This window comes from Tiliqua scincoides, chromosome 3 (assembly GCF_035046505.1).
Source record: "Tiliqua scincoides isolate rTilSci1 chromosome 3, rTilSci1.hap2, whole genome shotgun sequence".
NCBI lineage: Eukaryota > Metazoa > Chordata > Lepidosauria > Squamata > Scincidae > Tiliqua > Tiliqua scincoides.
This window is the reverse complement of record NC_089823.1, coordinates 129,979,201-129,994,023: the sequence shown is the minus strand read 5'-3', so window position 1 is coordinate 129,994,023 and position 14,823 is coordinate 129,979,201. Positions and strand designations below refer to the sequence as shown.

General features: G+C 40.3%; 1 protein-coding gene across 8 annotated transcripts in view; it reads right to left on the bottom strand.

Annotated features, from left to right (window-relative positions):
- Positions 1 to 1,092: 1,092 nt before the first annotated feature.
- Positions 1,093 to 14,823, bottom strand: part of ZFAND4 (zinc finger AN1-type containing 4) — a 28,235-nt gene continuing 14,504 nt past the window's right edge. For 5 of the 8 annotated variants that reach the window (XM_066620507.1, XM_066620506.1, XM_066620504.1 and 2 more), the window contains 6 exons: positions 13,274 to 13,460; positions 10,589 to 10,736; positions 8,966 to 10,117; positions 7,078 to 7,129; positions 6,050 to 6,163; positions 1,093 to 3,088 (listed from right to left, as the gene is read on the bottom strand). In XM_066620507.1, the coding sequence (XP_066476604.1) occupies positions 2,835 to 3,088; positions 6,050 to 6,163; positions 7,078 to 7,129; positions 8,966 to 10,117; positions 10,589 to 10,736; positions 13,274 to 13,460 (1,907 nt within the window). In that variant the 3' untranslated portion in view covers positions 1,093 to 2,834. Of the gene's footprint in view, positions 3,089 to 6,045; positions 6,164 to 7,077; positions 7,130 to 8,965; positions 10,118 to 10,588; positions 10,737 to 13,273; positions 13,461 to 14,823 lie in introns of all 8 variants that reach the window. The other 3 variants (XM_066620508.1, XM_066620509.1, XM_066620510.1) reach the window with 3 other exon arrangements.

Below are 14,823 nucleotides of genomic sequence, written 5' to 3'. Positions count from 1 at the left end.
TTTAGAACAAGAACACACAGGATTCCTCCCCATTAAATCCCACTAAGTTCAAATGGCTAGAGACTTTCTTTTTAAGAATAGAGGATCAAATCAGATAAGAGGCCAGAGATCCATAACTGATAGTTTTCTCCCTTTAAATTTTAGGAAATAGTGAGGGGGGAGGCAGATCTGGATCTACATCATGGTACTGAAGCATCAATTTCTTCCCCCAGCACCATTTATTCAATTAACACCCCCCCCCCATTTCTCTTATAGAGGAAATTGCAGCTTGAGGTTGAGAGTGAAAAGGTTCAATCTACCCAGAGCACCACAGACCTAATTCAACTTTCCTCACAACCGGCAGCTATTTGCTAAAATTTAGACAGGTTCCATTCATGAATCTCTGAGAGATCATTCTCATTTCTTCTAGTCTAAGAATGCATTTTTTGATGGAAGTAATTGATTCATTGTTTAAATTCACATTTAAAATGTTTTTTTTTTTTTTCAACAGAAATGGAATCACCTTTAATGAAACTACAGTACACACTTCATGGAATTCTGGTAATCTCAGGGTCGGCTCCAAATCTGTGCACATATAGCTGCATGTGCTACTGACAATCCAGACACTTATTTTGAGTGGGGGGGATTAGGCCTGTTTTTAATGGGACTGCATTCACAGCTCCTCCATCGGTATGCATTGGTATGCTGATGGTATGCACTGATTTGCACCAGGCTTCCCCCTCCTGCACTACAGACATGAAAACTGGTGACAACCATCCAAACGTTCTCAGATGTGGAGCAAGCACATGAATGGGGACTCACCCGAAATTGGCTTGCGACCCACCTAGTGGGTCCTGACCCATAGTATGAGAAACACTGATCTAGACAGACTAGGTTGTCAAATGTGGTGTCAAGATGCAGTTGTTCAGCTTGGAGAGTAGAGGAATAGGCTGGGTCTCATGAATAAAAAATTCATTAGTATTACCTTTTGGTGACTGGCACACAGTGACTGCTGAATAAAGTGCAATTAAGCCATTAAACTGTTCGCGTGTACTAAATATTACTTAATGTGCTGCTAGAGATCAGTAACATAGTAAAAATTTATTTCTCTGAATGGGATCATATACTCTTCCAGTCTTTTTCTGATGAAGGGGTTGTATTGTCCTGTCTGCACCCCCCTCACCCAAGTCCTCAGTCTGCCACATAATAACAGATATTGGAACAATGTCTCATGTTAAGGACCAGGAGCCCATAGTGGCCCAATCACTGGATGAGCAATTCACAAGTACAGAGTTCTGAAGTGACAGTAGCAACACCAAGGTCCACCTTCACAAGAAGGCATTACAACTAATTACAGGGCAGGTTCTGCTATTTTTAGAGCCTGCCCTCGAGATAGTATGTTCAAGTAACTGGAAATCTGCACTTCCTTAATATTATTGTACTGATACATTTGCCTGCTCTAATATCATATCCTCCAAAACATTGTTGCTAACACGAGACTATAATTGTATCCCCACGATGAAATGCTTATGTGAATAACATGTGGAAAAGTGATAGTATGGATGTGTGCTTATTATTCCACTATATCCTATTTCATGGGCTTAAACATCATGACTAAGCCTTTGTTACATCAAATCGCAGTCATGTCTCAACTCTGCTAAAAATGGGAAAAAAGAGGAATTGAGTCCTCACCTTAAAGACTCTAAGTATTTTCAGAAAGAAATGCAGCAGCAGATTAGCAGAAGTTAGCAAACATAGAGCACCTATTAACTGTTGGATAATTCTGCAAGTGTTTGTTTTTTTCCAGGATGTTGCAGAGCCATGAGAAACTCAATATTAACATTCGATAACACTGTGCAGTAAGAGTGCACTGAAAGGGGAGTCTGGTCACATTTGCTATTCCCACCTCTGCCTCCTACTGCTGTTCAACAGAAAGTCTGGAAGACAACGAACTGTATAAGCTTTATGTGACTATTACCCGAAGAGAAAGACTTGAGAAGATTCTGAGAACTGCAGCCCATTTGGGATGTTCCCCCAAAGTACTGTCCACTTCAAAAACCTCACAACATCATGGAGGCCTGAGCATAGAACCAGTTGAGCATGGTCTGCAATTTCCCAGCCTTCACTGGTTTTAACTGGACAATAAATTGAAGAATTTCTTTGTGCTGTGACTATTTGGCCAGAGCCTGTAAAAATAGGAGCACTGTCAGTTGCTCTCTTTATAACTACATGAAAATGTAATATTTATTAGATTTTTTTTCTGGTAATAGCACTCAACATTTTTAACAAACCAAATTCTAAATTCTTAGAAAAGCTTGGGGTTACAAAAGGCAAAATAAGCTGTGTCTTCCATTTAATGACAAGAGCAATTCTCTCTTTTGTAAAAATATCTGCCACATAAGAAATAGTGTAACAAACATGATATGTTCTTTCCAGACTGGGTACACAGCATATGGCTCCCATAGAACACATTATAGCAGATATAATGCTCCCTACATTCTGAAAGGTAGGCTTGATGGAAAGGGAAAGTTGTCACTGAAATAACTTAAGATACCACACAGTGGACAAACACAAGGCAGAATACAGGAGACATGACATGACATCCTCGTTACAGAATCCCCTCAAGTTTCATTACAAAATATATATAAAAACTAAGTAAAGTGCATCTTTTAAAGAGTTGTCTAGTGAAGGGGCATTTTCAAATATAAAACACTTAACGCAAGACATAACACTTAAATCAGAATGTACATTTTCAAAAACTACTTTTAAAATTTTTGATTCACTAGAGAATAAAGGTGTTGGCCACAGTATTGCTCACATTATTCATCAATAATATGCAGCCTTGTATGATTTTGTTAGTTGGCAAATCTTTCGATTTGGAGTGCAGCAAAAGAAAAGCAGTCCAAACCACTGCTGCTTCTCTCAGTGTAATAGGATTCCTTGGGTAGACAGGTGTGTATCATACAACCATGCCTAGATTTTGGGAAGTTTTGGTGCACTGACAACAGGATTGGACTCCTGCAAGAATCTTCGCCCAGCATTCTTGTAGTCATAAGTACAGGTATGAGTCTCTGCATAGCGGTGAGTTGCACAAAAATTATTTCCGCATCTGAAGGCAGAATAGAGAAAGGTGTGTTAGAGATCTTCTTCTAAAATATCTGGTTCTGTGACAAAAGTTCTATACAAATGCAAAGGTATTGCCCTGGGAATAAGATCTATGAAAAGCACATGGCTGTACTCCAATCCTCACTATGAGCTCTCTTTTTCTATGCAAGTGGATCTTATTATCTCAGAAAACAGGAGCAAGCAAGAGACACCAATTCTGAGGCTCAATTGTCAACTAGTCAGAATCAAAACAAGCCATAAAGCTGCTTCACAATAACAGCCTTTCCCCGATACAGTACAAGGGGCTAACTATTATACTTGTGCCCAGAAATTCTCGATAACCTCAGATCTGTTGGCACTGCCTGTGAAGATTATGCTGCTCCAAAAGCCAAGAACTTGCATAGTCGGAAAGGGCCAAACTACATCTTAGGATGCATGAGGCACTAAGAGATGCACCTAAATCCAAAAAATGTTCTTGTTTAACAAAAATCAAATGACAGTGGCTGGTGGGAGGGCAATCTAGATTTGGACTGCAGCACACAAACAGGGGTTACTCTTCCCATCTCTGCCAGTTTCCTATTAAAACACACACACAGAGCGCACAAGTGTCCCCAGGATACATACCACTTCCGTTCTAGCTGTATGCCCAGAAATTTGGATATATGCAAATCAGATCGGCCTGTTGCAATATAAACCTATTTGTTGCAAATGATTGCTTAGAAGCAAACAGAAGCTTCACACACACTTTTCAGTAGGAAAACGGTGTAAGGGAAAGGGGTTAATTCCCTATCCTAATCTAGGCCCCCCCGCCACTTTTTGTTTAAAAAAAAGCTTCAATGTCTATTGTTCAGACAACAACACTGTCTCCACATACTCAAACCGACATTGCTGGTATTTACATATCGAACATTTTACAAACAGGATTATACAAGTTACTCAAATCAATGTCATTTATTCAAGAAAAAAACATATTTCAGAATCTACAGACTACTACAGTATTGGGATGGCTCACATTAATTTGGGTAATCAGCAATCATGTGAACAATGTATCTTTAAAAATGGGAATTTTGCATAGAAAAAAATATGGAATGTTTTCTGGAAAAGTTTATACAAAATATTTTCTCTCCCAAACTGCTACCTGGGGCTGAAAATACAAGGTGCCTTGCATAGGTTGGGGGGGGGGGGGGAGAGAGAAACCCACCAGAGAGAAGAACCCATAATACAAGCATGACTCATTCACAGTTCATCCCTGCATATCTGCCAAGCATTGTGTACTAGCTCCATAATATACCCTTCAATTCATCCTAGCTCAAAAGAGTGGCAGCACTGTTTGCCATACAGAGTAAATATCCCTATTGTTTATGAATCCTCCAAACAAAGTAAGCTCCCATTACACACTGGTGAGACAATATGGCTACAATAAACCACCTTCGCGGTTCCACTGGTTGCCCAAACATGGTTTCCCTTTTCTTTGCAGAATGAGAGCAGGCAATTTTAAGTAACTGGAGACTGAAATCCAGTGCAATTCCCTACACTGGATGGATTCATATTATCTTAATTACATTATCTGCCACAACAGGTGACTCTCCATTCATTTACATCAGCAGCAGCACCACGGAACATCTAGGCAAAGGCATTATCTGCTGATCCTAACTCAGTTCTGTCTCTGTGTCTCACTTGACTGCACAAGCAACCAAGCAGCCCTCCAGTAGATGGCAAGGGCGTTCTCTACCCAAAGTGTAATGCGCAAAAGTGAATCCTATAGCAGACCTGTAGCAGCAATAACTTGCCAAACTACTGCTTCTGTGAAGGTTGCTACCCATTTATCCTCCCAGGACCCCTGTGTCTCTCAAAAAGAGAATGACAGGATAAATGTTAACATTCAGTAGCTAAACCCGGCAGGGAGGTGCAGTAACGTGGATTACTATAACTGTTGCTACTTTGTTATGCAAATAATTGCAGCTTTGAAACCCACAGGGTTTTACACAGAACTGGCAGCCCATCTCTTTCTGAAGCAATCAGATTCCTGAACTATTTATGCTAGTTGATAAAACATGTCATTGTTCCAAGCGTGTAAATGTTGTCATTACAGTTAGTGAGCAATTGCCCTCCCAGGTATTGAACTCACTTGCTTGGAAGGAAGGCAGCTGGAGTCCTCCATCTTTCCTGAGCGGAGGGTATGCAACCTGGTTTGAGTCATACCACTAGAGTATGATCATGGTTGATAATGAGACCCAAGAGCTCACTGTCTGTTTGCTATTTCTTCCTTATTATTTGTGGGATAACGTGGGATTATTTGTGGGATAACGCGATTTGTTTCTCACATATTTACAGGTAGGCCCTCCTTATCAGCAGATTCAGGCCCTGTGGATTTGACTCAACATGGGCCTCACTTAACCTCCCAGACTCTTCTGAGAGGCACTTCCAGTTTTTTGTCAAACTGGAAGTGCCTTTCAGAAGGCCTTCTGAAACACAGGGAGTCTGCACACAGCCTTCCCATGCCTCAAACCTCTGGACATGACGGAAGTTCACTTCTAGTCCTCTGAGGGAGCCCCACAGATCTTAGTATCCATGGGTGGTCTGGAAACAGATCCCCATGGATGCTGAGGACCTACCTGTATGCATCACCCATTTCCCAAAGAGCTCAGGATAGTGTACATGACCCACCCCCCTCCTCTGATACCATATTAACCTTATGAGATGATAGTTACTAGGCCAAGGTCACCCAGCAAGCCTCCTGAATAAAAGAGTACCTGAACCAGGGTCTTCACGGTAGAAGTCTAACAGTCTAATCACTACACTACACTAGGTACTACTAGATTCTAACTATAAGGTCAGTATCTGTTGGAAGCATACCCACCTGAATATGATTCCTAACAGCTTCTAATAGTTCCTGAAGCCTTTCCCATTGCTTTGTTATACTTCTGTATAATGATAAACAGAAGATGCAAATTAACCTACCTACATTCATAGCTAGTTGCTAATCCAGTTTTCTTTCCACAGAAGAAGCAGTGCTTTACAATTTTCTTTTTGGTCTGAACTGAACCATGCACAGGTGGAAGATGAGTTGCATCCCCTGCTGTCAAAAAGTAAAATATTCTTAACTACATTTGCTATTAAACAAATAATGGAAAAGAAAAGTAGCACATAGAAAAAGACTTCCTTGAGGTATAAAGAACAGTGCGTAACAGTGACCACAGAAGATTACATAATGTAGATTTAGCACAGACATTTGTAAAAATTAAGTTTTTCATAGACATCATTACAAAATGTTAAACAAGTGTTACCATAAATCGATGATTAGCAATTTTACTGGCAAGATAAAAACTACAGAAAAAAGCAGAACAGTCATTTTTTGTTCTCCAGACATAAAAGGTACCTGCCGCTCTTCTGTAACAACATGGAGACAAGTATCTTCACAGGATATTTACCTATAGCATTCAAGAGCTGGTCCACAAATTAGGATAGGGTCACAAATTACCCATGTGTTACAGTGTACAAAATTCACTGATAAGAGAATATGGACCTGAGAGTCATAGTGCTCCAATGGTGGGAACTCCTACACCACAATATTTCATCTAGTAGTGGGATGGGGTGGAAGAAGAGAGGCCAGAATCCACCCAGCCTTAATCTGCATAAGAATGGCTCATACACAAATACTTCCATGAAAGAGGCACAAATCAACAGGGCACATAATACAGGCATTCCATCTTGTCTGTTTCCCTGAATCAAAACAACACTTTTCTTGTATTTGTCACAAACTTGCTTTGACTACTTTGTGCTCTCAAACTGCCTGGGAGCAGGTATAAATGTAGATTCCTTAATATTTAAAAAGAGTGGCCTTGAGAAAGCATGTATTCAACATTAAAATAAAATTAAGTACAACCCAATCCTATTCTATACAAACACAAATTACTGATTGCATTTGTGCTATCATCCTTGCTGTGACTTTGATTAAATAGAAAATTGAAGAATTCTGGTTTTATTACTCACCCATTCTTTTCCCTGTAGCTGCAATATTTCCATTCAATCCAAGCCCAGGAGACTAACAATTAAAACAAATGGCATTTGTTGTAAAACAAAATAATAGAAACAGAGAGTATTTTGATATCGGCTTGTTTAAGAGTTTAACCTTATATACAGATGCCCACCCGCTAGTCTCAGGTACCCTGGTAGAAAGACTTTACAGGGCCAGGAAAGCCATGACCAGGCCAGCCACCATCTTGGGGCAAAGAAACTCTTGGTGATTAATGCCCAAGTTGAGAGTGATGCAAGCAACACAGAAGGGGAGTATCCAGAACCCTCAACTTTGGAACATTTGTGAAGCTGACTGAATAAACAAAGTGTAAGCAGCACCTTCAATTCCATCTTTCATTGGCTAGGACTGCTTCAGGTAATAGGGTGGAACATCTTTCCCCAAGCTATACGACATAGAGAGGGGTGTCAAACATAAAGCCAGCAGGTTGAATGCTGTCCCTGGAAGCAATTTATCTAGCCCCCATTATAACTGGGCTCTCTCATACCTTGAAAATATGAACAAGATTTGAACATTTTCTCTTCTTGTCAATTGCAGCTAAAGAGTTTCCTTTGAAAACAAAGTGCTGATTTCTGGTTATCATTTGCTTAATGATGTCACTTCCAGCCCTCCACAGGCACCATGAATACTAATTTTAGCCCTCAGTATGAAACAAGCCTGACATCTCTAACAAAGAGCTTCTCCCATGGGATGAGAATGAGGGGGTAGTGGTCACCACACACCCTTGAACTGACGATTTGCTAAAAGCAACCATTTCATCAAATGTTTGATTCAGTAGCATAGCTGGGAGAGGCAAAATAGTAAGTACTGCAGATGGTGCAACTTGCCATGGAAGTAGCCACTCCCACTTGCCATTGGAGCCATAACTGTAGTTCCTGAGCTCCACTGAAAGCACTGCTTTCGTGAAATGGAAAGCACTGCTTTTGGGCTGTGATGCTTGCTGTTGTTGAATATTTAATTACATTACCGCAAAGGTGCCATCAGGTTTCTGAACTCAAACCATTTGGATTTTATTTTTACTGGAGAGGCAGCTCTGCTATACCAGTTCCCCACACACCATTTACAGTAGTAATACAGAAACCTTTTTATACTATAAAAAGAAGGTGGGGGGTAGTGTGCATCAAAACCATGACATGGAGATTGTACTGAAGCTCCTTAGCCACTCACCATGATTTTGCTCTTGTTTGTCACCCACCCAGTTACACATAACTCTTAAAGGGCCAGCATTTATCATAACACATAGCCTGGCCCTTAGAATAAAAGTTAGGGCATTGTTAGTGTTCCAGGATGGAACTGAACCTCTATGCATGCCAATGCATGTGCACGTACACACAGTCACCAGACTGTAAGGCTGGAGAACCACACCTGCACTCCATAACTAAAGAATAAATCATAATGCCTCTCCATGCCTGTTGACTAAACAGCCTGACCTTGTCTATGTATATTGTTCTTTTCTTTACAGTTCCAGGTAAGTTTCTACAAGTCCACTTTGGCTTAATTTTGACTTACTGCTGAGTAAACATGCATAGAATCACACTGTTAAGAATACATGCTTTAAGTCAGGGGTGTCAAACATTACGCCTGCAAAAAGCCCTTTATCCAGCTCACATGTTCATTGGTCTCTAACTGCACTACACTGTCAGCAGCACCACTTCTGCCAAGGCTCAGGGAGGGAGATAAGGAAGGAGGCCTCAGAAGGAACGCTATGGGGGGCAGACCAAAAGGGGTGAGAGATGTACGTCTCGCTTCCAGCTTTTGACTCTTCGCAGGAAAGGAAAAACACAGAACAAAGCCCTCCAGAAACGGCAGAGGAATTTTATCTACTTAGAAAGCATTAATACTTACTAGAAAGTATCCAGGCATATCATTGTGAGGAGAGGCTAGTCTAAAGCTTTCTTCTTGAAAATGTTCGAGGTTTGTACTTAACGCAATACCAGAAGTCCGGAATCTGCTGGCCCCACATGAATTCTGAAAACTATCTCTGCTAGTGCTTCGGGCTAGTGAAGTTAGAAATCCTAAATTATTTACAGAAACAACAGGTTCTTTGGATGCCTTGATAGCCACTTTCGTAATCTCCCTTGTCTCCATTTTAGAATGGATATCAGGTCTTTTCCCAGGTGAGTCCACCCTGATGCCATGAAATCGAGAAGTCCTTGAATAAGTGGAGTCTCCTAAATTGTGGACCTCCAGTGATCGGAGCACAGTTGGGGAGGCAGCAGACCTTAAGTTCCCAACCTCGAAGCACTTAGACTGAGCCTGGGGTTTCCGAGGGCTCAAACATGCCATCTGTGCTGAACAATTAAGTGCAGATAAGTGTGTGTTCTTCTGAAGACTGGATTCATGAGTATTAAGAATACTAGTATCTGCTGTTGCAGAGGCCATTTGTTTTATAATGCTCTTGCTAGGATTCTCTGCAGCAATATAGCTTGCATCCCCCTCAGGTAATCCAACCTCTGAATTTACTTTTCCTATTCCATTTAATTCAGTGCCTGGCTTGGAGACATTTGCTTTTGCTAACAAGGCAAAGGCATCTGTATTTGGTGAAAGCTTTTCTTCTGTTACTCGTAGATCTCCATTTGTGAGATTTGGATGCAAGACAGGACCTCTCTCATTTTCTGCTTCTTTTTCAGAATTTGCAAGTGGACCTGGGACTAGAGGAATGTTGTTGTTCGTGGACAGTTTTGCATCTTCTTTTTCCACATGAGACAACTTAGATGGCAGCCTAATGCCACTAATGGGCTGAGACTGTAACGCATTCTCCCATTTGTCATTTTCCTTCAGAAAGTCACTAGAAATGGATGGAATCCTTCTCCCACCGGCTGTCAAAACTGAAAATGCACAATTCTGAGACCATTCTGAAAGATATGAATTCCCAGGGGAGGACTGTCCAATGTGAGGGAGTGCTCGTAAAAACCTGTGACGAGCAGCTGCCACTGAGCCACTAGATGGACGAGGAGCCACTGGAGGATGGGGGTTCACCTTGATAGTTTTGTTGAGCTGTAAAAATGGGGGGAAAAAATCTCAATTTCTATATGTACTGTAGCATTTATAGAATTCCATGACCGTTAATTTTGGAAATGAAAATTAAATATCTACGAAGAAACACCAGCTGGTTGTATTTCAGAGAGTACAATTTGCCTAAGCAGTATAAAATATGAATGGAAAGAAATGCTAGTCATCCCATTTTCCAGATTGGGTAAAGAATGTGCACCAAATTAAATGTTAATCTCCAGTAGAATTCAATACCATAACCCATCACCTTTGATTTCTTTAACTTGCTTGTGAAGCAAGGCATCTATCATGAGGATGCTTTTTATAACAGTTTTACTGTAAACAAAGTTGGGAAATGGAGCAATAATGAACACTTACAGTCAAGCGAAGCTTAAGGCACTCTATCACCTCTTTAAATGAACTGGAATGTGAAGGTACAAACTGATCTGTATGGGGCAGAAAAATCAATGGCTTCACCTTCTTACTGAGATTCATGTTCTCCATCTTTGCCTTGAGCAGTTTCATTTTAGTCATCGTAACAGAGTTCTCAATAATCTGTTGACCAGAAGGGGATGCCTCTGTATCTTCGTCATCATCAGCATACAAATTATAAATTGAACCACCACTGGCAAGAAGAGAGTGCAATTGTGTTTTAATGTCTACTCAGAAGCAAAGAATAAGGTTATCAATGTAAACATATATATGAAATTGAAAGCCATGAATCAAAAAGTTGACAAAAAGTTGCAAATACGGTAATAAAAAATTTAACAAGGTCCTCCATTCATGAACTATTATTGCTGAAATTTATACCATTTGCAACAAAATTAAGTTTCATTATACTAGCATTCTACTTTTTCAGATCCAGGGCCAATCTTTAATTCAAACCTTCACCTGTGGACTGGTTCCTACTTTTCTCCTCCTCTCCCCAATTTCTGCTGCTTGCTTGTACACCAACCACTGATGGGAAGTGCTCAGCAAAAGCCATTTTAACTTTCTTCCAACACCCACCTCCCTGTGCATACCTTTTCTCCCCTGTGTATCTTCACTTCCCTAAAAAAGAGAACAGAAAAGAAAATGGTGGCAGCACCACTGAAGGCCAATGAGGGCCTTAGAGAGCTGGCTATGAGACTGAGCTGTGACCATGAATCCCTAATTCAAATCTTGCCTTTGACATAAATCCACTAGGCAGCCTCAACCTCATCATGCTTCTCAACCCCCTCATCTCCCATTTGAAACACAAGGATAGTAATACAGTGGACCCACATGATAAACCCTTTCAGATAACCTACCTCATAGTGAAAATATTGTAATGTGAGACCAAATAAAGTCTCTGGTAATTCATCCTACAACCTTGAGAATTGAAGCTTCCACCACAGAACTATTTTCCTCTATAAAAGACGATTTTAAAAGGTGTCTACTGCGCTCTTTGGGGAACATGGCTACCAGTTTACCCAATTTATAATTATAAAACACACATTTCAAGGCTGTAACCTTTCTCTTTATAAACACAGCCAAAATGTTAAAAATGCTACTATTGGCAGAAACTCACACTTGCTTTGGTATCACTGACTAGCTTATTACTACCCACTCAGTTCTGTTGGCAGGAATCATAAAACCATCATAAGGTGCATAACTTATCATATAGTGAATTTTATTTAATACTGAGAGTCCATCATGAAGTGATTTGATTATATGCTGAACTCATTGTAAAGCAGGGGTCCACTGTACTGACATACAATACAGGGCTAAGACTTCAGGATAATGTATATGTAGCACTTTGAACAATGGAAAGCTATAGATAAAAAATGAAGTATACAATTACTATGTATTTCTCAACAGCCATGAGTATTTAGCAATAGCCTATATAGTCAGCCAGCATCGTTCATGCAATAGACTCACACAAATTCAAGTATATGAGTTCAGCCGCGCCGCCCCGCCCCTCCCCCCGGTAGTTTTTCTTGTTATGATTTGTTGAGTTGGCAGGAGCAGAATGTCATTTTGTGATCTTTGCTCATTCCATATGGACAGCATTCAGTTAATTGTCTCAGGATGTTTTATCTCCTGCTTGCATTTTAATCTCTGCCAGCCTTTTGCCAACCAAGTCACCTTTCTGTCCTGTATTGATCCTTCAAGCCTGTTAAACTCCTTATATTTTTACAGAGCTACATGCAAGTTCATTGGTGATGAAGAACACTTACCAGATCACTTTAGTTCTACTACTGTTTCAATGAGAGCCCCTGAGATTTTAGCAGCCCTTTGCTACCCTGTGGACAAGGGCTTTCCCAAAGTGGCCTCTCTCTGTCTGAGCTTCCCAATTATAGATGATGACAGCAGGAAGATTATCAATTTCCCAGTAACCCAATAAAAACAGTGAAGCAGAGTGCAAGGGAGAAAGGTCCATTGCTAACCAGTAAACATTATGTTCATTTTGCCCTCTGTTTCTCCTCTTCTTTTTCTTTCATAAGTTCTAAATCGCATTTTAGAAAGAAAACTTCCTTTAGGTACAATTCTGTTATGTGCAGTGTTTCCTTTTCATAAAAGGATATATAACGGGCTCTTGGTATCTGTGAGGGATCTGTATCAGGACCCACTGCAGATACCAAATTCCAAAGATAATGAAATCTGTTGGGAGGGTCTGTGTGGTACCACAGCTGCTTACCTGTGGGCCACACCTGGCCCACCAGAGGTCAAACATGGCCTCCCAGCCTCTTCAAAAGCCTCCTGACTGTGACTGGAAGGCACACCCTGTTCGCACTGGCGAACCAGAAGTGCCAGTCTTGTCCATGAGGCCTTCTGAGGCTCTCCAGCCACAGGCTTGGCATCTGTGGATTTGAATATCCAAAAATACAGAGGGTTCACTCTATTCAACTGCTCTCCCAGAGGCAAATCTCTGAATCTCCTTTTATACCAAGAAATAAAGAATAAGTAAATCTAATTGAAATCTCTGCACATACCACTGGGGCATTTTAGCAACATTTTAGGAACCACAAGAAAGAGAAACTTGTACTAGCTTAAGACCACAGTCCTAAACATGCTTACCTGGGAGTAGGTTTCCGTGGAACTCACTTTTGAATAGAAATGCATAAGATTCTCCTGTAAAGATTATTTGATGAAAGCAATAATATTTTTAAATGCTTTGAAAAAAAATAAAACCCAATATACCTTAAAGATTCAGACAAGGGTGTTAGAGTTCCATCACCTCTGTCTACAACACGAAAGAAATTCAACTGGTCTCCTTCCCGGTATACCAAGAAGGTAACCTGTTTGCTGGGTGCACTCTTCTCCCAGGTGTCATCTCGACTGGGATCCATGTATTCTGCTATGTCTCTAATTGGGTCTTCCACAGGAACTATATAGAGAAGAAACAGCAAGAAATGCTTTAATATTTGAAAGTTTCAGTCAAAGAAAATGGGAAATGTACTTTTTGACCTAAATGTTGCATTTAAAGGCACATCTACAAAGAACATCCTAAAGTGTGTCTGATGGGCCAAGTTAAGTGAATATAAATAATTAAGTGGTAACCTGATAATAGCTAAAACAATTTAAAAACAGTTGACTAAAATGGTAACATTCCAGCAAACTTGAATGCTGGTTAGGAGAACCAGGGTCTAATCCATGCCTTCTAAAAGATGACTAGAGTCACTTTCCTTTCCTGGGCAAAATTATTCATAAAGGGGCCAGGTTACATTTGTACAAAGGGCTGAAGTGCTAAAGTGGGCCAATTATAAATTCAGCCCATGCTAGAGGTATTACCAAGGCAGTCAGACCTGTAGTACCCTATGGAGAAGTCATTAGTGTTATAATAACAACTTCCAATTATGAGAAGTCTTCACACACATTAGAACAGCCCTCCCCACTCCTGGCACCTACCACAAACAGCAGATTTCATCTCAGTAGATAGCTTTTCCATGTAAATTTTGCCTGCTGGTTTGAGACATCCATAAAATGTTTCTTTCACACAAACCTTAAAATTTGACCACTAACTTTATAACAATTGAAATTTCCAAGCACAACATATTAGCAAGTATAAAACAGTCTAGTTTCAAAAGTGCAGAAACCTTGCTAAATTCAAAGTCAATTTTTTAAAATGAAAAGCAGTAGCTATCCCTGGAAGGTCAACTGGAATTGTGAAGATCCAAGATGCCCAAGCACTGAGACCTTATTCTATTGAAATGTCATATTTTCAGAAAACAATGTTATTAAAAAGAAGCAAAATTGCAAATCAAATCAATTACAAGAAACCCAAATATCTACAAACTTCTATACTATAGAAATAATATAATTTAATGTGTGCCCCCCCATCTACATGCGTTTCTTGGTACATTCTAGCATTTCAGGGTTCTGGGCAAGTATACGATTTTTGTCAGGATCATTGTCTTTTGAACTGTTTCAAGGCTTCAGCAACTTGCCCTTTTAAAATGATTTATTCAAATTTTTTCTATTTAATACAGCATGATGATAAGAATCATAGCTCCACTAAAGCCCAAAACTCATGGGCATTTATTCTGTGGGAAAATGCAACCATGGGTTTTGGCTAACATGGGATTTGCAACCACACCACAATCACCTCAATCCAGGGCTTTCTCCATGGCACAAACCACACTAGTCCCTCCTCCCACACAGCCAATAATCCCTCAGCAGACTTCTTGACTCTACAGAAATCCTAGCAGCACTTGCCTGCTTAAAGGGACAGGAGTTTCCCTCTGAGGCTT